At 42.5% G+C, this 27621-nt stretch overlaps 1 protein-coding gene across 2 annotated transcripts in view; it reads left to right on the top strand.

The window, feature by feature from the left end:
- LOC139478531 (low-density lipoprotein receptor-related protein 4-like) overlaps positions 1-27621 on the top strand; it is a 49271-nt gene that overhangs the window by 3614 nt on the left and 18036 nt on the right. The window contains exons 2-26 of one of the 2 annotated variants that reach the window (XM_071261027.1): positions 1556-1666; positions 1926-2045; positions 5720-5839; positions 6844-6966; positions 8210-8323; positions 8597-8710; positions 8999-9079; positions 9233-9355; positions 10172-10294; positions 11861-12190; positions 13113-13290; positions 14255-14482; positions 15398-15516; positions 16248-16384; positions 17354-17495; positions 17619-17762; positions 18689-18877; positions 19197-19380; positions 19620-19847; positions 21097-21215; positions 21771-21913; positions 22626-22764; positions 24592-24735; positions 25499-25675; positions 27194-27380. In XM_071261027.1, the coding sequence (XP_071117128.1) occupies positions 1556-1666; positions 1926-2045; positions 5720-5839; positions 6844-6966; positions 8210-8323; positions 8597-8710; positions 8999-9079; positions 9233-9355; positions 10172-10294; positions 11861-12190; positions 13113-13290; positions 14255-14482; positions 15398-15516; positions 16248-16384; positions 17354-17495; positions 17619-17762; positions 18689-18877; positions 19197-19380; positions 19620-19847; positions 21097-21215; positions 21771-21913; positions 22626-22764; positions 24592-24735; positions 25499-25675; positions 27194-27380 (3817 nt within the window). The remainder of the gene's footprint in view (positions 1-1555; positions 1667-1925; positions 2046-5719; positions 5840-6843; positions 6967-8209; positions 8324-8596; positions 8711-8998; positions 9080-9232; positions 9356-10171; positions 10295-11860; positions 12191-13112; positions 13291-14254; positions 14483-15397; positions 15517-16247; positions 16385-17353; positions 17496-17618; positions 17763-18688; positions 18878-19196; positions 19381-19619; positions 19848-21096; positions 21216-21770; positions 21914-22625; positions 22765-24591; positions 24736-25498; positions 25676-27193; positions 27381-27621) is intronic. The other variant, XM_071261029.1, reaches the window with a different exon arrangement.

Here is a 27621-nt window from a genome sequence, read left to right as displayed (position 1 = left end):
TGCCAGATGTGTGTAGGGAAAAGGTGTTATACTACCTGTTATATGTGCCAGGTGTGTAGAGACAAGGTGTTATACTACCTGTTGTATGTGCCAGGTGTGTGTAGGGGCAAGGTGTTATACTACCTGTTGTATGTGCCTGGTGTGTAGAGACAAGGTGTTATACTACCTGTTGTATGTGCCAGGTGTGTAGAGACAAGGTGTTATACTACGTGTTGTATGTGCCAGGTGTGTGTAGGGACAAGGTGTTATACTACCTGTTGTATGTGCCAGGTGTGTAGAGACAAGGTGTTATACTACCTGTTGTATGTGCCAGGTGTGTGTAGGGACAAGGTGTTATACTACGTGTTATATGTGCCAGGTGTGTTTGGGGACAAGGTGTTATACTACCTGTTGTATGTGCCAGGTGTGTGTAGGGACAAGGTCTTATACTACCTGTTGTATGTGCCAGGTGTGTTTGGGGACAAGGTGTTATACTACCTGTTGTATGTGCCAGGTGTGTAGGGACAAGGTGTTATACTACCTGTTGTATGTGCCAGGTGTGTGTAGGGACAAGGTGTTATACTACCTGTTATATGTGCCAGGTGTGTGTAGGGACAAGGTGTTATACTACCTGTTGTATGTGCCAGGTGTGTGTAGGGAGATGGTGTTATACTACCTGTTATATGTGCCAGGTGTGTGTAGGGAGATGGTGTTATACTACCTGTTATATGTGCCAGGTGTGTGTAGGGACAAGGTGTTATACTACCTGTTGTATGTGCCAGGTGTGTTTGGGGACAAGGTGTTATACTACCTGTTGTATGTGCCAGGTGTGTAGGGACAAGGTGTTATACTACCTGTTGTATGTGCCTGGTGTGTGTAGGGACAAAGTGTTATACTACGTGTTATATGTGCCAGGTGTGTAGGGACAAGGTGTTATACTACCTGTTGTATGTGCCAGGTGTGTGTAGGGACGAGGTGTTATACTACCTGTTATATGTGCCAGGTGTGTAGGGACAAGGTGTTATACTACGTGTTGTATGTGCCAGGTGTGTGTAGGGACAAGGTGTTATACTACCTGTTGTATGTGTCAGGTGTGTGTAGGGAGATGGTGTTATACTACCTGTTGTATGTGCCAGGTGTGTAGGGAGATGGTGTTATACTACCTGTTGTATGTGCCTGATGTGTGTAGGGACAAGGTGTTATACTACCTGTTGTATGTGCCAGGTGTGTTTGGGGACAAGGTGTTATACTACGTGTTATATGTGCCAGGTGTGTAGGGACAAGGTGTTATACTACCTGTTATATGTGCCAGGTGTGTGTAGGGAGATGGTGTTATACTACCTGTTGTATGTGCCAGGTGTGTTTGGGGACAAGGTGTTATACTACCTGTTGTATGTGCCAGGTGTGTAGGGACAAGGTGTTATACTACCTGTTGTATGTGCCAGGTGTGTAGGGACAAGGTGTTATACTACCTGTTGTATGTGCCAGGTGTGTGTAGGGACAAGGTGTTATACTACGTGTTATATGTGCCAGGTGTGTAGGGACAAGGTGTTATACTACCTGTTGAATGTGCCAGGTGTGTGTCGGGAGGGGGCGGAGTTCGAGTGTGACGATCAGTGCGTCCCAAACCACTGGCGCTGTGACCTGGACAAGGACTGTGAGGACGGCAGTGACGAGATCAGCTGTGGTAGGAATAAAACTCCCTTCCCCATAACATCCTGACTGTTATATATAATACTTCCATTTGTACGAAGGAATTCCTTCTTCTTTCGAAATTATCTTTCGTTATTAGCAATTGATTAAAACAAAATATTCAGCTAATACTTGCAACTACAACCCGTCGGATTGTTATAATAATTGGACTACATATCTACTCGCTGTGAATGAATTCATTTCTCATTAACAAACGCGATCTTCAATGTAGTGTAAGGTTATTGGTGTTGAAGGTGAGATAACGTGTCGACCAGAGTACGTGTCCTGTGCGTCATATGACGCGTGTATCAGTGCTGACTGGTGGTGCGACGGCGAAAGGGACTGCAAGGACGGCAGCGACGAGAACAGCTGTGGTGAGTGACGTTACGGCGGTCCGCCACTTCAGTCCCTCTCTCTCCATCAGGAATACAGGACTTTTATAACGCCGAACATCCAACAAGGCGTCGCATGACGCAGAACACGCCAAACAAAGACAGAAGTTTAATATTGATCATCATTTGCTGTCCCAGATATTCATTTTCTAACCGCAATGATGATGTATTCATACGTCAGGCTTTTGGGAGGATTAGTAGTTAAATGTTTCGTTCTTTTCTCCGAAAAACTGGGTTCGAATCTCTACATTATGGTGGCCGAGAGGGGACATCGCTTTCTCGCTCTTTCGCTTTCTCGCTTTCTCGCTCTATCGCTTTATCGCTTTCTCGCTTTATCGCTTTCTCGCGGTTAAGCAGTATCCCCTCTTGACCACTACAGGGGCTACATGTGATATCTGCTGCAATTGGGAGGTAATGTTGAACTTTTCTCACTATTTACTTAAAACATAATTTAACTGTACAGACGTAGGTGATTTTAAAACAATCCACCGATTTTTGCGTAAAATGTAATTGATTTATTTATGGCCCTATTCAGTTGTATGTGACCATCACGCCGAAAGCGCGTGGCAGATCATGGCAATACGCTTTAAATAAATCAGGTTAAAATCTAAATATATACTTTTCAAAAAGAAGTTAAGAAGACTATGGTTAATTAGTCATGGCTGATTGTTTTGCAAAAATACAATCTTATAATTGTGGGTGTTCTATAACTTGTTTTCGGTAGTATATGATTTACAGTGTGTCATAATGTTGTCCGCAAATGTTCTTTTTGACATTTGATGTATGTTTAACTTGAATTGTGTTTCTTGTCTTGTGCAAATCTACAAATATATGTACTTACATATAGTAATTTGATAAACACCGCTGTGAGTGAGTGAGTGAGTGAGAATGGTTTCACGTCGCTTTTAAGAATAATCCAGTTATATCACGGGTAACACCAGAAATGGGCTTCACACATTGTACCCATGTGGGGAATCGAACTGGGTCTTCGGCTTGACGATCGAACGCTGTAACCGCTAGGCTATCCCACTGCCCCCATCGCTGTGGCGTTACCACAGTTGATATGTGTACTTGTGTAAACTACACATATGGAGAGACATAATTAGTGTGGCCACATAGTTAAGGTTGATAACAATATGAAATGCATTACTATGATTATCTATAACATATATTAAATCAGCTATAATTGTGATATGTTATGTATATCTTAAGTATAGTTTTGTCAAAATTATGTATGTGTGTGTGTGTGTGTGTGTGTGTGGTGTGTGTGTGTGTGTGTGTGTGTGTGTGGTGTGTGTGTGTGTGTGTGTGTGTGTGTGTGTGTGTGTGTGTGTGTGTGTGTGTGTGTGTGTGTGTGTGTGTGTGTGTGTGTGTGTGTGTTTCCGACTCATTGTCTGTGTAAAAAGGTAGTAGATAACAACATAACTCATATCAGAACGCACAATTGTTAACCATACAGTTTAAATGGATAGAGAATTGCTACATGAATATGTATATTCATGCCTGAGCCTATACTATAATTGGATATCTAGTCTCTCCTTGCGGGAAAGTTAAACTTTATTTTACAAGCACTTTAGCATTAAATTTAATTCCCGAAGACAGTTTGATCGAAAGTCATTATAAGAAACGAGTTGTTTAAAAAAATTATTTACAACGCATTTCTTTTCTATTGTCCAAGGAATGGGGTTACGGGTTAATGACGCTCTCGAAAGTCGTATATGTGACTTAAGGTAGAGACATATATCTAATTCATCTGTATTTTGTAAGGGAAACATAACTGTGTACATGTATGCATAATGTACATGCAACTTAATGAACATAATTGTGATCCCGAAATCGGACGAGCACATATTCGGCTTCAATTCCAAATCTAATTACCGAACAAAATAATTCTTTGGACGCAACAATACAAACTGGCTAATAAAACTGACATATATGATCTCCTTTTTATCAGTTTTAAGTTTGATGGAGGAATGGGGGGGGGGGGGGATACTATGAACAAAATGAAAATATGAACAGTGACTATCTGTATTCTTTGAATCTTGCATATTTATTACACTACAAGAAAATATGCAAGCTAAACGAGAAAAAATTACGTGTGTATTTTGTAACATATTTATCTACTGCAAGATGTTTAAAAAATATAATCATAAGAGGCAAAATAGCGGTGAGAATTACAGGATCACTAAATATCAGCAAAAACCGTTTTAATGTACGGCATTATGGGAAATATCGCTTTTTCGCTCTATCGCTTTCTCGCTCTATCGCTTTCTCGCTCTATCGCTTTCTCGCTTTATCGCTCTATCGCTTTATCGCTTTCTCGCTCTATCGCTCTATCGCTTTCTCGCTCTATCGCTTTCTCTCTCTATCGCTTTATCGCTTTCTCGCTCTATCGCTTTCTCGCGGTATAGCAATATTCCCTCTTGTGGGTTTTAATCATAAAAGAGAGCTGAGATTTTTCCAGTCGCATTTCAAATTATACATATGGACGGAATGTTGAAATTTTCTCACTATCTACTGAAATATAATTTACCAGTACAGACATATGTGCTTTTATAACAATCTGCGTAAAAAAGAATTTGATTGATTTATGACCCTATTTAGCTATTGGATCCCCCGCCCCCAGGCCAAGTTATCACAACAAATAGCAAATAACACCGCCCAATAGCGCTGAGTAGTACGTACTTCCTAAAAAGCAATAGTGTTTTCCTAAAAACAACGCTTATATCAACGTTTAATCTGTTTGCGGAGTAGATGTCATCAAAGTGGAAGTCCTCACCCAAGCAATGGTTAATACTACCGGATGTCCTTTATGTAATTTCTAGTTTTTTGATGACATATTGTTCTCAGTAACCGTAATGTGGAAATAGTTGATTGGTTTTATATTCAAGTTGGTATTTCCGCTATTCAAAGTGTTCAGTGAGGCCGTCTTATCAACAGTCATTTCTGAGACATAAATGCAAAGTATAATTACCTTATTCGAAAGTAATAAGCGCCCCGCTCTAATCAACGCCCACGGCGATATTTGCTAAAATATTGGCTAGTGAACAATCCCAATTAGCACCCCTTGTGATTGATTAATCTACACCAGACTTATTTATTCGCGTATAATACGCACTCGTGCGTTATATGCACACTTAATTATGGGCAATTAAATTCGGGAAAAATATATCTGTCGTACATAAACATTTCAGGCTGTCAGCATAAACCACGAAATTTATCTTTCAAGTCAACTTTTTTTTTTCGCCACAATATTATTCTTGAGAGCGCCCTGGGCACTTATTACGTCGAATACGGTAATTATGTCTACGCTAATTTTTTTGCATTTATAATTAACGTTAATTTGAAGATTTACAGCACATACTATTCAAAAGAAGTTAAAGAACACCCGATTCCTTCATATGACTATGGTTAGTCATTAGAAGAAGCAATAGGGCGAGAAAGCGATAAAGCGAGAAAGCGATAGAGCGAGAAAGCGAGAAAGCGAGAAAGCGATAGAGCGAGAAAGCGATAGAGCGATAAAGCGATAAAGCGAGAAAGCGATGTCCCCTCTCGGCCACCATACTACATGGGTACAGTGTGGGAAGCCAAGTCTTGTCCCCACTGTACAGTGATTTGCTAAAAGTGTCACACACAATCACTCTCTCTGTGAACAGAGAGCGTCACCTGTCCTCCGTTCACGGCGCCCTGTGTGTCCGGCAGCAAGAGGTGTGTCCTACAGCGGTCAGTCTGTGATGGACAGAAGGACTGCATAGACGGGAGTGATGAAGAAGAATGTAAGTATGGAGGAAGAGGAGGAAGATTCTAACGTATTCAAATGCAAAATAAAATGTTGCTGATTCTGCTTATTACAAAACCGGCCCCAAAACGGCATATGACATCATGGTTGATATTCTGAGGAAGCAAGACTATAAATTGTAATAATAATTTATCATATCTACCGGGGGCGGTCGGGTAGCCTAGTGGTTAAAGCGTTCGCTCGTCACGCCGAAGGCCCGGGTTCGATTCCCGACATAGGTACAATGTATGAAGCCCATTTCTGGTGTCCCCCGTCGTGATATTGCTGGAATATTGCTAAAAACGGCATAAAACCATACTCACTCACTCACTCACTCTCACTCACTCCCTCATATCTACCAGGTTGAACTGGATAAAATGTAACTGTAAATGTAGATTCAAACACACCCATGAACTGAAATTATACTACTCGAAAGACGTTAAAGAACACCCGATTCTTTGATATCACTGTAGTCAATATGCCATGCCTTGCCATTGAGGACCTGTCTCTTCTTCGACTTTTTTGAGTGGTATACATTTTCACACCATGTTGCTGTGTAGACATGCCATTAGTACCTTACATAGCAGTAGTACATAGTAGTCACTGCACTGTTCCTTCTCAATAGGCGGCACGGGTGGCCCAGTCGTCTAAGGGGCCGCGGTTCGCTATGCAGAGTTGCGTCCCTTGGGCACGCCAGAAACCTATGATTGTGGGTTCGAATCCCGGTTTGCCCCGATTATGTTTCTAGGTTTGTCAGCACCATACCCGTGCTCGTGGGTTTCACCTAAGTGGTAAACTTCTGAGACCTGCATCACTTCGGGCTTTCCTCCCACATGAAGCTGACAAGCCGTGATATAACTGGAAAACTGTTAAAAGCGTCTTTAAACCAAACTCACTCACTCCTTCTCAGTATGTAGGTATATGTTTCTATGACACAACTGTGCATGCCACCATACCTGTATTTACCTGTGATTATGGAAGAAAGAAACCTGGTTTCCTCAGGTGGGAAGACCTGTGCGCCAGATCAGGTGATGTGCCGGAACGACGCCGACACCTGCATCAAGACAATCTGGCTGTGCGATGGGGAGCCCGACTGCCCTAACGGCACTGATGAGGCCAATTGTCGTAAGTCGTATGATATCACTGGAATGACATTTCTCGTATAATAATATTAAAACTGAATCTATATTTTATATCTTTATGCTTATTATGTGAAAAAGACACACGAATAATTGACATATTTACGCGGCCCTATTGTTTTGGTGTCCGTTTTAATTCTGATTGGCAGACTAGGACAATTACTTTGACATTTGTTTTTCAAAAGGAGTTAAAATATGCCACACACAACGAGACGGAATACTTCCGCCACAATGGAATGTAGGGCAATGTCATGCCAACTTCTTTCGGGGCCCTCATGCACAAAACGACCCTATCCCTACAAATATTGTATTAATCTGTAAGATCGGGATCTTAGGTGTTGGTTACAATCGCCAACCACTTCAACAGAGCGAGTGTAGGCTTATGTGGAAATTTACCACTGGTCCGGTCTTATGTTTTAGCTAAGTTCATTATAGTCCTTGAAATACTTGACAAAATGGAGTGCAAATGTTTCAAATGCATTCCAACACGGACATTCATTTTTGTCAAAGTGTGTAATTCAAATCGACAGTTCGAAAACACAAAGACCGCAGAACAGAATTTACGTCTAAACTGTTTTCACTGATCGTAATAACATTTCAACCTCAAATAGGGGCGGTCGGGTAGCCTAGTGGTTAAAGCGTTTGCTCGTCACGCCGAAGACACGGGTTCGATTCCCGACATGGGTACAATGTGTGAAGCCCATTTCTGGTGTCCCCCGCCGTGATATTGCTGGAATATTGCTAAACGCGGCGTAAAACCATACTCACTCACTCACTCACTCAACCTCAAATATCATTTCCACAAATTCCATACGATGAAAGTGTCAACAAATACATGTACCTTTTAGATGCTATGTGGGAAAGGTAAACACGGAAGGTGTTTTTAAGATGCTGTAATGACCGTGACCTTTCTGATAACCCAGGGGCAGCTAATCTTAGTGGCAATTTTCGAAAAAGAAAACACAATCAATCCTTAAATGCTTTTGCCTCCATCAGTGTTCACACGAGACGAAAATGTTGACGCCTGTACCATTGTGATTTTAGCAACATTTGTCAACAGGGAGTTATCAAATAAATTAAATGTTCTCAATATTAAATCGTGAGCCTATCAATGATCCTAAGGGCCAAATGCATCATGTAGCATTAGATTAAATGATTTAGGTGATGAATGAAAGAATGGCAACGTGGACATAAGTTGATACGTGTTATCTCCCTTTGTTGTGACGTAGGCCCAACCTGTGCAGCTGACGAGCTGCAGTGTGCGGATGACAAGTGTATAAAGAAGGTGTGGCAGTGTGACGGAGATACTGACTGCAGCGATGGATCTGATGAAGCGTCTTGTGGTACGTTATGAATCATATGTTTCCAACACACATGCACATTATGATGATCCATCGTGACATCATCATCATCATCATCATCATCATCATCATCATCATCATCATCATCATCACAATCATCATCATCATCATCATCATCACCTTTATCATCATCATCATCGCCGTCGTCATCATCATTATCCACTTTGTATCATTATCACTAAGTTGTGGTCATAATCATCGTTAACCCCACTTCATCGTCGTCGTTGTCATCGCCACTGTCGTCACTGTTTCCAGCACCCGTGAAGTGCAACACCACCGAGTTCAAGTGTGCGGACAACACATGCATCCCGATGACGTGGACGTGTGACGGCGAGGCGGATTGTGAGGACGATAGTGACGAGATCAGGTGTATGTAGTTATCACCGATGTATCTGTTATACCAATTACTCGGGATCCATGATATCTTGTAATTTACTACTTGATAATATTATAAAATATAAATTGTCAATGCAAAAGAATAGCCAGTCCAGATTATCCCCCGAAAAACAGATTCCATTTGGCGTAATGGGCAAAATAACACATCAATGAAGATTATGTGTCATAGCTGTAGATATTTATTTCAAACCGACTTTTGATAAAGCGAGATAAAAGTGGCTTGACTAGCGCTTCCCTGATGAGTGAATACGTGTTGTACAGGTCCGGGTCGATCTAATGATACGCTTGTGCCTGAAGTTACAAATGATCCAACATTCGTCCCCAACACAACGGCCACTGTCGGTGAGTATGTTCATCTCGGAGATTTATATGCGAACATCGTTTATTATGAACTACTTGTTTCAGTAGATGAAACCTGGATGAATGAACTTTTGCTGTCCTTTTGGTCAACAACATCAAAATATTGTAACATTCTTTTTTATCTTTCTTTTACAGTTACAACTTTGAATTCAACATCACCGTCACCAACACCAACGCCAACGCCAACGCCAACCCCAACGCCAACGCCAACGCCAACACAACGTTCAACAACAATAACAACATCAGCCTCCTCAACAGGTGAGCCCATCCAGGGAATATGAACCTTATTGTGTCGTTGGCACTACTTGTCCCAATCCCGGATCATCATCATCATCATCATCATCATCATCATCATCATCATCATCCCTTTGATGTTACCGATATTTAGTATGATATTTAACGATCTAATTAAAATCAGATCTTAGTTCTCGCTATCGCTAAACAAGCGGCAGCGAGAACTTAGATCTGATTTTAATGAGATTGGGTATTTAACTTCTATGTCACAAAGAGAGTGAGTGAGTAAGTGAGTAATACTATGGTTTTACGCCGCGTTTAGCAATATTCCAGCATTATAACGGCGGGGGACACCAGAAATAGGCTTCACACATTGTACCCATGTCGGGAATCGAACCCGTGTCTTCGGCGTGGCGAGCGAACGCTTTAACCACTAGGCTACCCGACCACCCCTCACAAATAGAAGAGACACATAATGCTGTTCAAACTATACATTGTCTGGAAAATAGAACGTGAGCGACTTGCTGAAAACATCTTTCTCGACGGACCTTTGTTTCTCTCTACCTTTCTGTGTAAACATTGCTTCTGGCAAAAGATGTGTATGCATGTATTATAAACAGCAATATTCGAGAACCGTTACGGGTCGTCTAAGGCGCCACAATTTGCTGTGTATGGTCGTGTTTCATATCTTGCAAGAATCCGTTGACCGTGAGTTCGAATCCTTGGTTTGTTAGCACCATACCCGTGCAGTTCATTGCGCCCTTTCCTCCCTGACATTTAACTTAGGAATCGTAAAGCAATACGTGTTATGATAGCCTCTGACCTGTGTCTGTGTGTCAGCTGGTCATCGAGGGGCGTGTCTTCCCGGGCGGTTCATGTGTGGGGGCGGCAAGTGTATCCCTGAACGATGGCAATGTGACAACCAACAGGACTGCCCGGATAACAGCGATGAACTGAACTGTGGTACGTTAACTTTACATCTCAACCACGTGAGTATACTATCATGTTTGTCTAGTACACCTGTTTGTCTTGTACACTTGGTTGTCTTGTACACTTGGTTGTCTTGTGCACCTGTTTGTCTTGTACACTTGGTTGTCTTGTGCACCTGTTTGTCTTGTGCACCTGTTTGTCTTGTACACTTGGTTGTCTTGTACACTTGGTTGTCTTGTGCACCTGTTTGTCTTGTGCACCTGTTTGTCTTGTACACTTGGTTGTCTTGTGCACCTGTTTGTCTTGTACACATGGTTATCTTGTACACTTGGTTGTCTTGTGCACCTGTTTGTCTTGTGCACCTGTTTGTCTTGTACACTTGGTTGTCTTGTACACTTGGTTGTCTTGTGCACCTGTTTGTCTTGTGCACCTGTTTGTCTTGTACACTTGGTTGTCTTGTGCACCTGTTTGTCTTGTACACCTGTTTGTCTTGTACACTTGGTTGTCTTGTGCACCTGTTTGTCTTGTGCACCTGTTTGTCTTGTACACTTGGTTGTCTTGTACACTTGGTTGTCTTGTGCACCTGTTTGTCTTGTGCACCTGTTTGTCTTGTACACTTGGTTGTCTTGTGCACCTGTTTGTCTTGTACACTTGGTTGTCTTGTACACTTGGTTGTCTTGTGCACCTGTTTGTCTTGTGCACCTGTTTGTCTTGTACACTTGGTTGTCGTGTGCACCTGTTTGTCTTGTACACCTGTTTGTCCAGTATATCTGTTGTCCAGTACCCCTTGTTGTCTTGAACACCTGGTTGAGTTGTACACCTGTTTGTCCAGTACACCTGGTTAACTAGTACACCTGGTTTTCTTGTAAATCTGGTTGACTAGTACACCTGTCTGTGCAGTACACCCAATTGTCCAGCACACCTGTTATCCAGTACACCTGTTTGTCTTTTATACCTGTTTGTCTTTTACACCTGTTTGTCCAGTACAACTCTTTGTCTTGCACACCTGGTTGTTAAATACACCTGTTTGTCTTGCACACCTGTTTGTCCAATACACCTGTTTGTCTTGCACACCTGGTTGTCATCTACACCTGGTGTCCAGGACACCTGGTTGTCTTGCACACCTGGTTTTCCCATACACCTGGTTGTCATCTACACCTGTTGTACAGGACACCTGGTTGTCTTGCACACCTGTTTGTCCAGTACAACTCTTTGTCTTGCACACCTGGTTGTTAAATACACCTGTTTGTCTTGCACACCTGTTTGTCCAATACACCTGTTTGTCTTGCACACCTGGTTGTCATCTACACCTGGTGTCCAGGACACCTGGTTGTCTTGCACACCTGGTTTTCCCATACACCTGGTTGTCATCTACACCTGTTGTACAGGACACCTGGTTGTCTTGCACACCTGGTTGTCCAATACACCTGGTTGTCATCTACACCTGTTGTCCAGGACACTTGGTTGTCCAGTACACCTGGTTGTCCAATACACCTGGTTGTCCAATACACCTGGTTGTCCAGTACACCTGGTTGTCCAGTACATCTGTTTGCCTTGTACACATGTTTGCCCAGAACATCTATCGTCTTGTTCCTCCAGGTGACACAACATGCGGGTCAAGGTATGTCCAGTGTAGGTCAGGGCAGTGTATCCCCAGTCCGTGGATGTGTGATGGTCAGCCGGACTGTGCTGACGGTTCGGACGAGGCTGGGTGCCCTTCAAATACTACTCCTTACACGACATCGTCGACAGAAGGAGCTCAAAGCTCCATCACGTCAACACAAACAGCATCAACTCCAGACACATCTACGCCTTCGTCAACGTCAACAACAACTGTTTTCACCACACCAACTACGACAACATCCACAACAACGACTACGTTGCCGACTGTCAAAAGACCACCCGTTACTGCAACACGAACGGACAACGGTGAGTGACATAAAGGCACTTGAACGAAATAATATGACATCTATGAAACTACTGTCTTTGGCAGACGCCCGTTCACTTTCAAAATTCAAGTCCGTGGATGTGAGGTACATTGTAGATGACTGCAACTCGTTATAACCGACAGCATGGCGTCTTTCTCTTATAGCAACCACTGGTATGTCTGGTCCAATGCCATTATTCTCTCGTCTTTACCCCAGTACGACACAGTTACTTCTCTTCGTGATAATCTGACGACAAACGCTCCGTTTAATAGGCAAATAACTGTCGAGGCTTCTAAAATTAGAAAACGAAGCATTCCGATATCTGATAGCTTGAGGATCTGTAGCTCGAAATCGAATCGAAAACAGGTAGTTCCAAAGGGAAATAATAAAGGCACCGCTATCACACCGTCAGGTATATTTTACACATCCTGTCGTTTCTGAGTGTCATTGCATTTACACTCTGAAAGGGAGTAAGTGTTCTCTAGGTGAGTCTTCTTTCGTAATGATCGAAATGTCGAAATCGGGGTTAAAGAAGCGTCAGTGACAAACATGGCACGGCGTTATTCAAACATTAATCACTCAGGAAAAGAAGGGCCTTGCATTTACAGATTCCAGGATCTAACGATGCTAATTTTCCAAATGTGAAATAAATTTCAATTTGTCGAGAGTGAAGTTAGAAGCTTGAAATTTCAACATCGCATCATGAAATTTCAGATCAGCATCTTAAAATTTCAAGAAAAATAACAAAGCAATGGCCCTAAAACCGGAATTCACAGAATTTGAATTCCGTTTTCATTTTCATTCTGACAACCAAACTTTTTGAACAAATCATCCGTATATAAAGCGTTGACAAATGCCTAATCGCTCTTCATCTAATGCGAGCTCTATCAGCTGCTCAGAGAGTATTCTACATTTCTTTCCAGATCCTCTACTGTTGGTGTTCGTGCATCAGGACTTGCTAGTCTTGGACCTAACTACCGATGACACCTCTGTACTTCCGGTTGCTGCCAAAGGAATGCGACCCAATCCCTCCGGTCTAACTGTGGACGTGAGACAGAGGACGCTCTACTGGCCCGACGTCAGATACAACACTATCAACTCGTGAGTCGTGAAGTGTAGATTGCAGGGAGGGTGCGGATTGAAAAGAATTGTCTGTTGTTCAAAAAGGAGGAAACTGATTTTTAATAATAATGATGAATAATGAATAGTAATGAAATCATGAAATCAGTCGTCAAAGGCGCCGCAATTCGCTGTGCAGAGTTGCGTCCCTTTGGCATGTAAGAAATCTATGATCGTAGCTTCGAATTCCGGTTCGCCAGGATTATGTTTCAGGACTATATTGGTTTGTCAGCACCATACCCGTGCTCGTGGGTTTCACCGAAGTGGTAAACGTCTAAGACCTGCATCACTTCAGGCTTTCCTCCCACATCAAACTGGAACACAACTCACTGACCAACACTCACTCTGCTACCGTAGATGCCATTCATCATCACATGTGTCGTTATATTTGTATTTCAAGTCTTGAAAATAGCCAGCATCAATGCCGAGCATGATGGGTAGGCAGTGCCAGTGATAATCCCCATGAGAATCTCGAGATCAGATTATGTGGCATGGATTATCTCTCTTTCGCGTGTTCTAAATATAAACCACTGGTTTGTCTGGCCAACCTTTGCTTATTAACAAGCATTGGGTTTTAAGCCGCTGTAAGAAATATTACATCAAGATCACGTCGGTGGGTAGCATGAATAGGCTTCAGAGTGAGTGAGTGAGTATGGTTTAACGCTGCTTTTAGCAACGCTTTAACGCGAACGCTTTAACCACAGGGCTACCCGACCGCCTTCGGCTTCAGACATTATTCATGTTACAGCGATATAGTTCACACAGTGCAGTGTGGTAAAACATTATTCACTCAAATCAGTTCAAGCTTCTTTAAAATATAATTTGATGATTTCAAAATGTAATAAAACATTAACTTGTATTTTTACTCAATTCAATTCAATTAATACTGCTAGAAAATACAATTGGATGCTTTGATTATTAATACAAGATTAACCTTTATCTTCAGTGCAACTTTAACCGGAAACAAGACTTTAACAAACATCAAGCAACTGTACACTACCGGGATACTCAGAGCGAACGGCATCACTCTGGACTGGATTCATCATAATCTGTACTGGTCCGACCAGGAAGCCGGTACAATCACAGTTGCCTCCCTTGACACAGGCGCCAAAGCAACATTGCTAGATACAGACTTGTCGCTGATTCAGGGGCTTGAGGTGGATCCCTTGAATAGGTAAATATAAACGTAGCCGTTTGGACTTCATTTGATTACAAAAGATGAGAATTACTCGGTTTTTGCTGCCCTTGGTTCGTATATATACTTTACGAGCACCGCGTGGGCATTTCGGGTCAATAGAGGCGTCATTTTCGATGGGTGGTCAGGCCCATAATATCAATCACTGGTTGGTCTGGTCCAAATTCTATTATTTGCAGGCCGCCATTACTTTATTGATAGACACCCCCACCCCACCCACCCACTAACACACCAACTCACCTCACCTTTTTTGTTACTAGAAAGTGAATGTGTTGAAAGTATTGGATTCAAACCTCTAATCAGCGGATCCTTGGACGGTCAAGAGCATGTTTCGTGTGTAATAGCTCCTCTCATAGATTCTATATCCGGAATCTCTGTCCTGCATAATATGTAGAATGGAAGATCACCGCCGTGTCTAGTTAAGTTGTTCAGCAGACACATTGAAACACATTTCTTCAGATGTTGTGTATTTGTTGCCTCACAGAATCGCCTACCGAAAGGCTACCAACCAAGACTGTTAAAATACTTTGTAGTGGAAGGGAAAAAACACTTCAAACCTCACTTTACTTACATTTCATTGTCGTTTATTAAAACATATTTTAATAGATCACAGGGATGGTGGGATGACCTAGTGGTAAAGGTGTTTGCTCGTCACGCCGACGACCCGGGTTCGTTTCCCCACATGGCTGCAATGTGTGAAGCACCTGTCTGGTGTCCCCCCGCGTGCTATTGCTGGAAAATTGCTAAAAGCGGCGTAAAACCATACTTACTCACAATTAGATCACATTAAACAGTAGGTTGTCCAATTTTATTAATTCTGATATATTTCTTTATTACAAATAAACAGTTTGTAAATCAAGTGATAAATACTATCTTGCAACTCTTTATCATAAGGTGGTTATTCTGGGCCTGTGCAGGAAGTTATCCCAAGATTGAGATGAGCAGCACCGACGGCAGCAACAGAAGAGTCCTCCTGAACAGGGGACTCGCGTTTCCTCAGGACGTGGCCATAGGTTAGTAACAACGTGGGCCATAGGTTAGTAACAACGTGGCCATAGGTTAGTAACAACGTGGCCATAGGTTAACAACACGGCCGTAGGTTAGTCGCAACGTGGCCATGGGTTACTAACAACGTGGCCATAGGTTAGTAACAACATGGCCATAGGTTAGTAACAACGGGGCTATAGGTAAGTAACACCATGGCCATAGGTTAGTACCTATATGACAACGTGGCCATAGGTTAACAACGTGGCCATAGGTAAGTTAGTCGCAACCTGGCCATAGGTTACTAACAACGTGGTCATAGGTTAGTAACAACATGGCCATAGGTTAGTTACAACGTGGCCATATGTTAGTAACAAAATGTCCGTAGGTTAACAACGTGGCCATAGGTCACTAACAACGTGGCCATAGGTTAGTAACATGGCCATAGGTTAGCCACAACGTGGCCATAGGTTAACAACGAGACAATAGGTTTGTAACAACGTGGCTATAGGTTAGTGATAACCTGGCCATAGGCTAACAACGTAGTCATATGTTAGTAACAACGTGGCCTTAAGTTAGTGACAACTTGGCCATAGGTTAGAAACAACGTAGTAACAGGTAAGTACTTGCATACTATTAATAAAAGTTCTGCATCTCGGATTGTGGTACACTGCAGTGAAAGGCTTTATAACTTCCGCTCAAAAGATGAATGTTAGTTGTTTATAAACAAACACAACTGTTGTTCTTTGGCTTGTTTCAGATTTCAAAACAAAGGAGCTCTACTGGGCGGACAGCGGTAACGACAAGATTGGTGTGTGCGACATCATCACCGGTGTCTGTCGTGAACTGTGGGAGACCAAAGCACCACTCATGTACTATGCAATCGATATATACAAGGTAAGATGGAACTGCGACTAACGTGACATCTATAATAACGCTCCGTGAGCAAGGTGAGTTATCGCCGCTGTGGACAGTATTTCAGTTACATCAGATCTTAGTGTTCTGTGACCGCCACCCAGAGAGCGGAAGGTCGGTGGTTCGATCACCTGGCCGCATTATACCAAAATACCGCTCGGTATTGAGGGGATAAGACAAGGTCTGATCAGGGGTCATTATTATGTGGCTGAGGAGAATATCCATGTTAAACTGAGCAATTATATGTCTCAGTAGGCTAGCGCTATAAACCCGGCATGAGTCCGGACTAGTACAAGCAGCCGCAATGCACACACCTGCATGCACGCCGCAACATAAATGCAATACCCTACAACGTGACATGAAGCACTTATTCACCTCACCTAACCTTAGGGGGCACGGGTGGCCCAGTCGTCTAAGACGCCACGATTCGCTGTGCAGAGTTGCGTCCCTTGGACACGCCAGAAACCTATGATTTTGGGTTCGAATCCCGGTTCGCCCGGATTATGTTTCTAGGTTTGTCAGCACCATATCCGTGCTCGTGGGTTTCACCGAAGTGGTAAATGTCTGAGACCTGCATCACTTCGGACGTTCCTCCCACATTAACGCGATATAACTGGTATAATGTTAAAAGCGGCGTTAAACCCAACTCGCTCACCTCACCTTAATGTTAGTTGAAAGTGACAAAGGGCGTAGACGCTTATCCCCAAACTTGATTATGGCAGTGGCAAACCAAGCATAAAATGTAAGGACGATAAATGATTTCAAAATTGTGATCAGCGGATCCTAGCACGGCGCAAGGGGCGTAAAACCAGACTTTGTTGTAATGTATTGGAAACCGCATGGAGAAACATCCTGATATTTCGAAAGGCAGCTTAATATAAATCTGTATGCTAATTGCTCTTCATGATTGTTGTGATGACTGTTTTGTGTTATGAGATGTTATATACCCAGAAACGTCTTTACTGGAGCGACAGAGCGCAAGGACAGATTCAAAGGATTAACAGGGAGATGGGCAAGTTCCTCCGCCTCGTTCGGGGAAACCTTATAGAACCAAAGGGCCTTGCTTTGCTTCACGGCCAACGACAGCCGCACGGTTTGTATAAGATACAATTCTTGACAGTAACGATCCTATCTTCAGAAGTTCTCGATCCACGTGGTGGCCATGCACACAAGCTGCTTTTTAATGCTAATGCCATTGCCATTGCTTTGATTTCAGCTCCAAACAGGTGTGGTCCGGATAATGGCGGATGTCGGATTTGCTTACCGTCACTGAAGGGAGATAACTCCACTTCTAAATATATTTGCGCATGCCCGGATAACTTGTTCCTGCAATCGGACAAGAAAACTTGTTCAGGCACAGGTAGTTATTTAAGGGAATAAATCAATTCATTATATATTTCAAATCCACCAAGACACATATACATAAATATTAGACTGTATTACAATCTGTAATAATATTAAAATATGTATAACAATAATAATTTGATAGATATTATGTGTTTATCAAACACTTGAACAAGTTTCTTTGAGTTGCATTTAGAAATAAATGTGATGAACAAGGTCAGATTCTTATTGATAAACAACTGATATTAGTACGTTTAGAAGATGACACCTTCATCAAGTAGTGTTGTACAGTGAATGTGTTAGGTTTTACGCCGCTTTTAGCAATATTTCATCTATATCACATTGAGGACACCAAAAATGGGCCTAACGCATTTTGCCCATATAGGGAATCGATCCCGGGTCTTTGGCGTGACGAGTGAACGCTTTAACCACTATACTACCCCACCACCCCTATTGTACTGGAGATGGCACATGAACCAGGAATGAAGTCCCTATGGATTCCGGGGCTGAAGGGCGCTCCTTCGCATTGATCGTTGCTCACGCTATCTACCACTCGTTTGACCCAGACTCGACCATCTACAGCCGTCGAGATGTAGCTCGATCTCGCGACGTAAAACCACATTCACTCGATTCCTAAACTAAAAGTGTACACTTGAAAATTGGATTTGACCAAAACATACAAATATTATCAACACGTTGCTTGGCTGAAAACAGTCGCCGAAACCTGAGAGCCAAAACACAACTATGATACCCGCAGCAAATACATCTCCATCGAACAACATCTTCTTGTTTGTTTCACTTTTAGCCACCATCAAACGTGGGTGTTTACTTTTTAGTAAAACCAAGTAATATGAAAATGTACATTTTCCATAGCATTCATTAATGAATGATAAATCTGATTTAAAAAAAATATTAGAAAGAAAATAAATTTCACTTTTCAAGATCCGTCCAAGCCGTCGCCATGTTTTGAGGGCTACGTGTTGAAGGGCGACAGGTGTGTGGATAAAGACGAGTGTACGGTTTCGCCAGAGGTGTGTTCACACAAGTGTGTCAACTCAGTCGGCGGATTCAGCTGCACGTGCTATGATGGCTACATACCTGTCAATGTCACCAGATGTAAGGCAGAAGCTGGTACGCACATTTATTATATTAAATATTATTGTTATTATTATTTTTGGTGTTGTTGTTGTTGTTATTATTATCATTATCATTATTATTATAATTATTATTATTTACAGATTAAAACTAAATGCCACAAAGATGGTTTGGGTGATCCTGGTTAGGCTCATCACCAGCTCTGGGCCCTTAGTCCCTATTATTATCAATATTATCATTTTTATTATTTATCAGTTTTCGGTTGGTTGTTACCAAAATGTCCATGAGAATGTTAGTTACGGTACGTCTACAACATTTGACTGACTCAATCCTCGGCCGGGTGTTATCATTTCAGCGAATGAAGTTTATTTGGTACTTCTGGATTCGATGAACTTGAAACGAATCAACCTGACAACGTTTAAATATGCTGTTATGACGAAGCCCAAACGCTTCAAGATCGTGAGACCAGCAGCTCTTGACTTTGACGTCAGGAGAAACACAGTCTTTTGGTCGGATGTAATGACAAAAAATATCAATGTGTGAGTATGGCCGTCTTCTTCCCGGTTTGACTGTTGATGCGTAAGATCTTATTTAAAGATCAGGGTAATTCTAAAACATTCCGTATTCGTGTATTAATAGTTCCTTCCAAATTGAATTCCTCTTGTATGAAGGTCAAGGTCATGTTAAGGTCTGGACTTCCGGGTTGCACTGGAAGTGTTCTCTTGTCTTTGGTAAATGCATGCTGTGTTTATAGTCTCTGCAAATTTTTGTCGTGTAGGGCCCGTATTCACAACACCCAACTGGAGAGCCCGGAGGTCCTGTTGTCAAACATGACGGCAGTGGGAGGTGTGGCATACGACTGGGTACACGAGGCACTCTACTGGACACAGGACAAGGAGGAGGAGGAGGCAATAAGAGTTGTGTCCCTTGGGTCAAAGTTGGTGGCAACCCTCGTTTCCACAAATCTCGGCAATCCTCGGGCGATATCTGTTGATCCTGCCAGAGGGTAACGTTTTTGTTGTTGTTTGTAATCATACACAGGAACATATTAGTAGACTTCTTCCAAGTAACCATTTTTATTTTTATTGAAAGAAAAATCAATTAGATGAGGTGAAATTAGTTTAACGTCGCGTTCAAGAGTATTACCCTTATATAGCTACATATATATGCTTGCACGTGTGTGTGTCTGTTTGAACCAGTCCGGACCAATGTCGGTTTTATTGTGCTAGACCACTGAGATACCATGCCGTAGTTTAACATTCATACCCCACTCAGACACAGTATACTGACCGACCTTGTTCTATCCCCTTAATGCCGAGGGGCGGTCGGGTAGCCTAGTGGTTTAAGCGTTCGCTCGTCACGCCGAAGACCCGGGTTCGATTCCCGACATGTGTACAATGTGTGAAGCCCATTCCTGGTGTCCCCCGCCGGGATATTGCTGGAATATTGCTAAAAGCGGCGTAAAATCATACTCACTCACTCACTCCTTAATGCCGAGCGCCAGGTCAGGTCACAGCGGGCACCATCTTTTAACGTCATTACTGCCCACCGTCCTCGCTCCGGGCAGACGCTCTGTCCACTTGACCACGAAGGCGGTGTATATGATTAGGTAGTAGAAGAGGTAAGGGCACGTTGAGGGTCATACAGCTCGGTAGCCACGTGGATATGTAACGGGATAATTACTGTAACGGGATCATGTTTAACAGTAAGTGAGATAGAGTGTGTAAGAGATTTTTTCCCGAAATTTTAATAGATTTTGGCTTCGAGTTTTCATCACGCAATGTTTGTTTGTTGATTAACGCATCATTTAGTAAAATTCCAGCTTTATGATGGCAGTAAATAATCGAGTCTGGACCAGACAACCGAATGACTGATGTCATGAGCACATATCAATGCAATTGAGATTCAATGACATGCAATCAACCTAGTCACCGAACCTGACCACACGCTCCATATTGTCGTCTCTAAAGACACGTTTAAGTTGCTGGAGACCTATGTTCTTACCCGGGATGAGAATTCCGTTTTTTATGTTATAGTTGCTTTACTTCTATTACATTAAAGTTAGGGGCGGTCGGGTAGCCTCGTGGTAAAAGCGTTCGCTCGTCCCGCCGAAAACTCGGGTTCGATTCCCGACATGGGTACAATGTGTGAAGCCCATTTCTGGTGTCCCCGTCGTGATATTGCTGGAATATTGCTAAAAGCGGCGTAAAATCAAACTCACTCTCTACAATTGTGTTAACGGCTGATGGAGACAGGTGGATGTACTGGACGGACTGGGCCCAGCCGGCGAATATACAGAAGTGTGGTATGGACGGCACCAGCAGACATACCATTATCAGTGCCAATATTCACTGGCCTAATGGCATAACTATTGGTGAGCTGAAACCGTATTGATCATCAGGCTTATGGACGTCATTGATAGTGAAATTGAATTATTTTCAGCAACAATAAATCACATCCCTTATGGAGCTCTGCATCAATATTGATATTAGTCCATCATCAACATATTCGCCTTATGGAATTACCTTTGGTAAATTAACCATTAATAACAATTCTCAGGCCCAATATAACCATCATTGAAAGCTTATAATGATGATCATTAATAAACAAAATAGAACTCACTGATAGTTCGGAAATAATTGAATCCGTGTCGTAGGAAAGTATTGCGTAAACATTATATACTACTCAATAGAAGTTAAAACACACACGATTTTTTCATTTTACTTCAGATTAACTACAGTAATATGAAAGAATCGGATGTTCTTGAACTTCTGTTGAGTGGCACACTTACGTTCTTAGGTTAGGGTGACATTATGAATAACATAAGAAAAAATGCCTTGGAAGAAAAACCTCGTCAACAAAATCTTGGATTGTAAATAATTTTAGTATTGAACTGATTTGATTTGATTACACACCTATTTGCTTCCAGATTACATAGATAAGCGCCTGTACTGGACCGATTCCTACCTGGACACTGTCACGAGCTCTGATCTAGACGGAAATGACGTCAGGGTCATCATTGACAAGACAAAATTCTTCCGGGAACATATGTATGCTATTACAGTGTTCCAGGTACATTCCATTGACTGTGTTGGGATGAACAAGAAACTATATAAACTGCAAAATAGACAGTGAATTATTTTGGTTTAACGTCACTCTTAGGGAGCAGCCATTTGATTTCAGGGTATGGGGGTGAGGGGGAGATAGGGGGACTTGGTTCGAGATCAGCACTTCTTTTAAATGCTTAAGAACTCAAGTATATTTCTCAATAATACTGAAAAACGAAATTCCTTTCTATTGACTCTTTTCTTTTTGAAACTGGGACATAATTTTTATTTCCTACATTGCGAAACATTTGTAAAAGAAATCTCAGTGAAACGGGCTTGATTATTATTTTTTTTAAACAAACACCCCTGAAAATCAAACTGTCCCTCCATTAGGTCTATTCCAGTCATATCAAGGCGGGAGAAGACTCCACGGCACGATTGAACTTCACACATTTGGCGTAAAAGTCCAAAATAGCATTTCGAAATGACAAAGTCATATTCTCATACAATCGAAGTTTTGCTCAGTTCTCATAAATTATGTTGATTTAGAATGAAATATCATTTGATTGTAACATAGACATACTCTGTATATTCAATAAGATAAATTTGTAATATTACGATTTTGTGTGAAAATACCAGCTATCGTGGGTATGTATGTACTAGCCGGTAGTGCAAGGAGGGGAGGACCGTAGGTTCGTGTATACTATTATCCTGATGACTCACTGTGTTACCTGCAGAACCACCTGTACTGGACGGACTGGATCACCGACACTGTGAGGAAGATGGACAAGAGGACTGGGAAGATGACCTTCCACCATGTTGGAGGGGTCCAGCCCCTGGGCATCAAGGTCTTCCACAAGTCAAGGCAGATAACAGGTGCGACATCTGTACACTGGTAGCAGGTGAGATGAGGTTAAATGGGGTTTAACGTCGCGTCCAAGATTATTGCACTTATATAGCGACGTACAATGTACATGCACGTTTGTATGTGTGGCTGCTTGTACTAGTCCGGACTGGTGCCGATTTATAGTGCCAGCTCACTGAGATACCATGCCGCAGTTGAACATGAATACCCCACTCAGACACAGTATACTGACTCCGAGCCGACCAGTCCTTGTTTTAGCCCCTTAATGCCGAGCGCCAGACAGGGTAACAAACAAGTACCATCTTTTAACGTCTTTTGGTATGACGCTGCTGGGGATCGAACCCCGGACCTTCCGCTCTCCGGGCGGACGCTCTACCACTAGACCACGGAGGCGGTCTACACTGATAGCACCACAAATTGCCTCAAATTGCCTCCTTCACTCGAATTTCTACAGGCTGCCGTCAAGTTGCTTCGATATTGCTGCATGCGGTTTTAAACATGAAACAAAAACAATCTTGTTCTACTGCTACTATTGTCACAACTGGATATATGCTGCTACCTCCTTAAATTCAAACAATGTCAAACCTCATATTTACCGACTCATTATTGGTGTGGGGCGGTCGGGTAGCCCAGTGGTTAAAGCGTTCGCTCGTCACGCCGAAGATCCGGGTTCGATTCCCGACATGGGTACAATGTGTGAAGCCCATTTCTGGTGTCCCCCGCCGTGGTATTGCTGGAATATTGCTAAACGCGGCGTAAAACCATATTCACTCACTCAATCATTATTGGTATGGCTGTCATTTATCGTCTCGGGTTGAACAAGGGAACCCCTCAATGGTTTAGTGGATAGAGCGGCTGCCTATAGAGCAACAGGTCGGTGGTTCGATCCCTGGCCGCGTCATACTATAAGACGTTAAAAGTCGGTAGGTAATGTTAACCCGTCTGGCGCTCTGTATAGGTGATAAACAAGGACTGGTCGGCTCTATCTGAGGGAAGTGTGCATGTATCTCACTATAACCAGCGATAGTCCAGACTAGCACACACACACACACACACACACACACACACACACACACACACACACACACACACACACACACACACACACACACACACACACACACACGTTGCCATATAAGTGCAATAATACTGAATGCGACATTAAACCCTTTCCAACTCACCTCACCTCACCTCGGGAGATGATTTGGAATTTGTCCCAGGAAATAGCTACTTGTAAGAAGCGACTAAGTTAGATCCTGGGGGACAAGCTCGGACACTTTGTTGATTGCCTGACATCGCACCCCCGCGGCGTTGGACTTTCTTCAAAATGTCACGGGCTTGTCAACCCTAGACTCTATGATTTACAGACGGTCGGATATATACAGCAGGGATATTGCAGCTTCGGCATAGTGAGTGAGTGAGTGAGTTGTGTTTAACGCCGCTTTTAACACTATTCCAGTTATATCACGGCGTGTCAGCTTAATGTGGGAGGAAAGCCCGAAGTGATGCAGGTCTCAGAAGTTTACCACTTCGGTGAAACCCACGAGCACGGGTATGGTGCTGACAAACCTAGAAACATAATTGGGGCGATACCGGGATTCGAACCCACAATCATAGGTTTCTGGCGTGCCCAAGGGACGCAACTCTGCACAGCGAATCGCGGCGCCTTAGACGACTGGGCCACCCGTGCCCCCAGTTTCGGCATAGAACAAGGCAATCTTAACCATGTACATTCCGTAGGCTTAACAATAACTCTTCATAGGACCGTATTATTCTATTCTTGATACAAGTCTCACCCATCCATATAGTCTTGACATCTTCTGAATATTCTCCTGTAGAGAAGAACCGATGTGGTCTGGATAATCGAGGTTGCCAAATTTGTTTGCCACATCCGCAAAAAGAGGAAAACACCAAGGAGTACACCTGCGCATGCGCTGATGGAATGACACTCCAGGCTGATGGAAAGACGTGTGTCAAGAAAGGTTAGTCACAACACCACAAACCTATTATATAACAATTTGGCTTATCAAAGCACCATGGCATCTACACATAACATGAGTACCATCGAGGAAATATATGTCTTCTGTATGGGTTTTCGTTTGTTAAAATCGACATCTGATTGGTTCGAGAACACACGCTTCCTTCATTTTGATTGGACCGCCAAAGTTTGGAGAGTGTTCACCTGACGCGATTGGCCTGTAATCAGTTCCCCAGGCGAGCGGTATCGCATCGAAGTTAAAATCCTATTTTTAATGAGATTGTGTGCAAGTGAAAGACATAGTATCAAAACAATGTCATATCATATTCTTTTATCTGTTGTCCGGTATCGTGTTTTGGTACACTACAAACGTTATAGTTTGTGAATGGGTGAGTGAGTGATTTACAATTGCGACATATCATAGTGTGATAAATGTGTGAGTAAACCGGATGTGATGTCGGTTTTGAACGCTTGCCACTTTGTTGAAACCAACGATCACGGATACATGTCTGGTGCTGAGAAATATCATAATCAGATCAAATCTGAGACTTGAACCCACGAGCATAGGATCATGGCACGCCAAGGGGACGCAACTCTGCACAGCGGATGTTGGCGTCATAGACAACTGGGCCACCCGCGCCCCCTAAACCCTTTTAATCTTTGTATATACAGCAATACACATGAACGTCATAACGTAAAAACAAATAAAAAATATCTGGTGTATACATAACTTAACACAAAATAATGTAACAAACTTAACCTTGTAGGTCAGAGGTCCGCCACGTGTTCGTCAGGCTTCCGATCTGCAAACGGCACGTGTGTTGATGTCGACGAATGTGAAACGACTCCATGTTCTCACAACTGTACCAACACGCCCGGGAGTTATAAATGTACCTGTCCTTATGGGTACGCCCTCGTCAACGACACAAGCTGCAAGACACGTGGTAAGAGGGGCGACATCAGTCTTGCCAAAGTCATAATTAGATATTTGTAGCTTGTGAATTTTGAGATAGATATTTTGGAACATTTCATATGATGTACTTTGCCTGGATACAGGGTATGTAGGTTATACTACATTAACCGGAGGGGGTAGCATTCGGCTTGTCCCAATCCCACGTGAATGATCTCTGACAACAATCCGTATTGGAAGTAGTTTCGTGAACGTCTATCACATGACGCAGCACATCTCGAACCACAGCTTTAATTCGTAAACAAAAACGGTAGAACCCCTTTCATAATCCTACGAAATTCCTGCTAAAACAAGAGTCCATTGAACGATTCAGACTTTATTTTGAGCAGAAAAAAATATTCGGGTACAAAATCCGTACAAAAAGAGAGATGTTATTATTGTCCTGGGTTAAGGACATGTTCCACTAAGTCCCTGTCTCAGGGATTAACCATTATCCCCGATACCACCAAAGAGAACTTGTAATATCAGAAAAGAACCAGGTTCAATCTTGTCAAAACATTTGATTTTTTCAACTTTATACACCGCTATCCCACACGACAAACCTGATCCATGTAGCATTTGTCATTAGACATGATGGCCATAGATGTTGTTACATTTCCAAAAAACTGTAAAAATGAAAGCAAACGTCACCTGAAGCTTACCGAGAAAACAATATGTGAAATGCTGGACTTCCTCGTTGATAATATTTATGTGAACTTGGGGGGTAATACATGTAGACAACAAGTAGGCATCCCCAAAGGTCCTAATGGGGCTCCCCTTCTTGCTGATCTGTTCCTTTAAGCATAACAATCGGAATGGCAAAATTAAACACAGGGTTGTTTTGGCCAAGAGGTTTGAATTCAGTTTCAGGTACATCGATGATCTGATATCGTTCAATAATGGCCAAGGAGCCAGTTCCCTTCCAATGATTTATCCACCTGAACTAGATATAAAAGAGACTAGTGAAACCGCCCCATCTGCTTAATATTTAGATCTGAGGATGAAGATTCAGAGTGATTCCACAAGGCTGTATGACAAGAGGGATGACTTTAATAGTCCAAAAGTTCCCAGTAGTCAACTTTCCCTTTCTGTCGAGGGAAAACCAGTCCCCTCAAACGAACATGACGCCGTGTAATATCTCTATCTAGCGCTTACGTGGAAGCGGAATAGGTCAGATGGACGCTAATAATGAAGGCAGTTGGATATTATTCAACGTGTTAGTGACATTAATATTTAGGCATATTCGTAAACATTCTTCGTGTCATTTTGCTTAATACAGTAAACTAAGGTCATAACAAACTCAAAGGGACCACTAATTTCGTTATAACCGTAATTCATTATAAACATATATACAGCATATTTACAGCAAATGGCTGCGACCAAAAAAACAGTTCGGTATATCCGCCAGTTTGTTATAAGCGTGATCGTTATAAACGTAGTTCACTGTATATAAAAAAAACACCATTACGTCCTGTCTCAACGTTTAACGCCATGACGATCTGTGTGTTGGTAGAGCCCGTGGCCGCAATCCTTCTCGTGGTTGACAGGAAGGAACTGAAGAAAGTAGATCTGGTTAACGGAAAAGTGACGTCCATTCCTCTCGCAGATGAGAGTTCCCAATCAAGGCCTACTGCAATCGACTACAGCTTCAAAAACCACACAATCTACTGGACAGATTACCGAGAAACTGGAATATACACGTATGTTCATCTGCTAGAATGACATGCTACGGTAATGTTTTTCATTAAATATTAACATAGTTACCTATATAAAGGAAACTTACATATTTTTCTACATATGTGATTTTATATAGAGATCGTTCCCATGGAGACCGTTGCACGTCACCGTATACCGTGGGACGTTGTTCATAATATCAATCACTGGAATAGTGCTGAATGTCGCGTTAAACAACAAACAAGAAACGACATTCACAGACCTTTG

Source organism: Haliotis cracherodii, unplaced genomic scaffold, assembly GCF_022045235.1.
Source record: "Haliotis cracherodii isolate W230 unplaced genomic scaffold, xgHalCrac1.p SCAF_4, whole genome shotgun sequence".
NCBI classification, from domain to species: Eukaryota; Metazoa; Mollusca; class Gastropoda; order Lepetellida; family Haliotidae; genus Haliotis; species Haliotis cracherodii.
The sequence above is the reverse complement of the archived record's forward strand: the minus strand, read 5'-3'. Positions and strand labels throughout refer to the sequence as shown.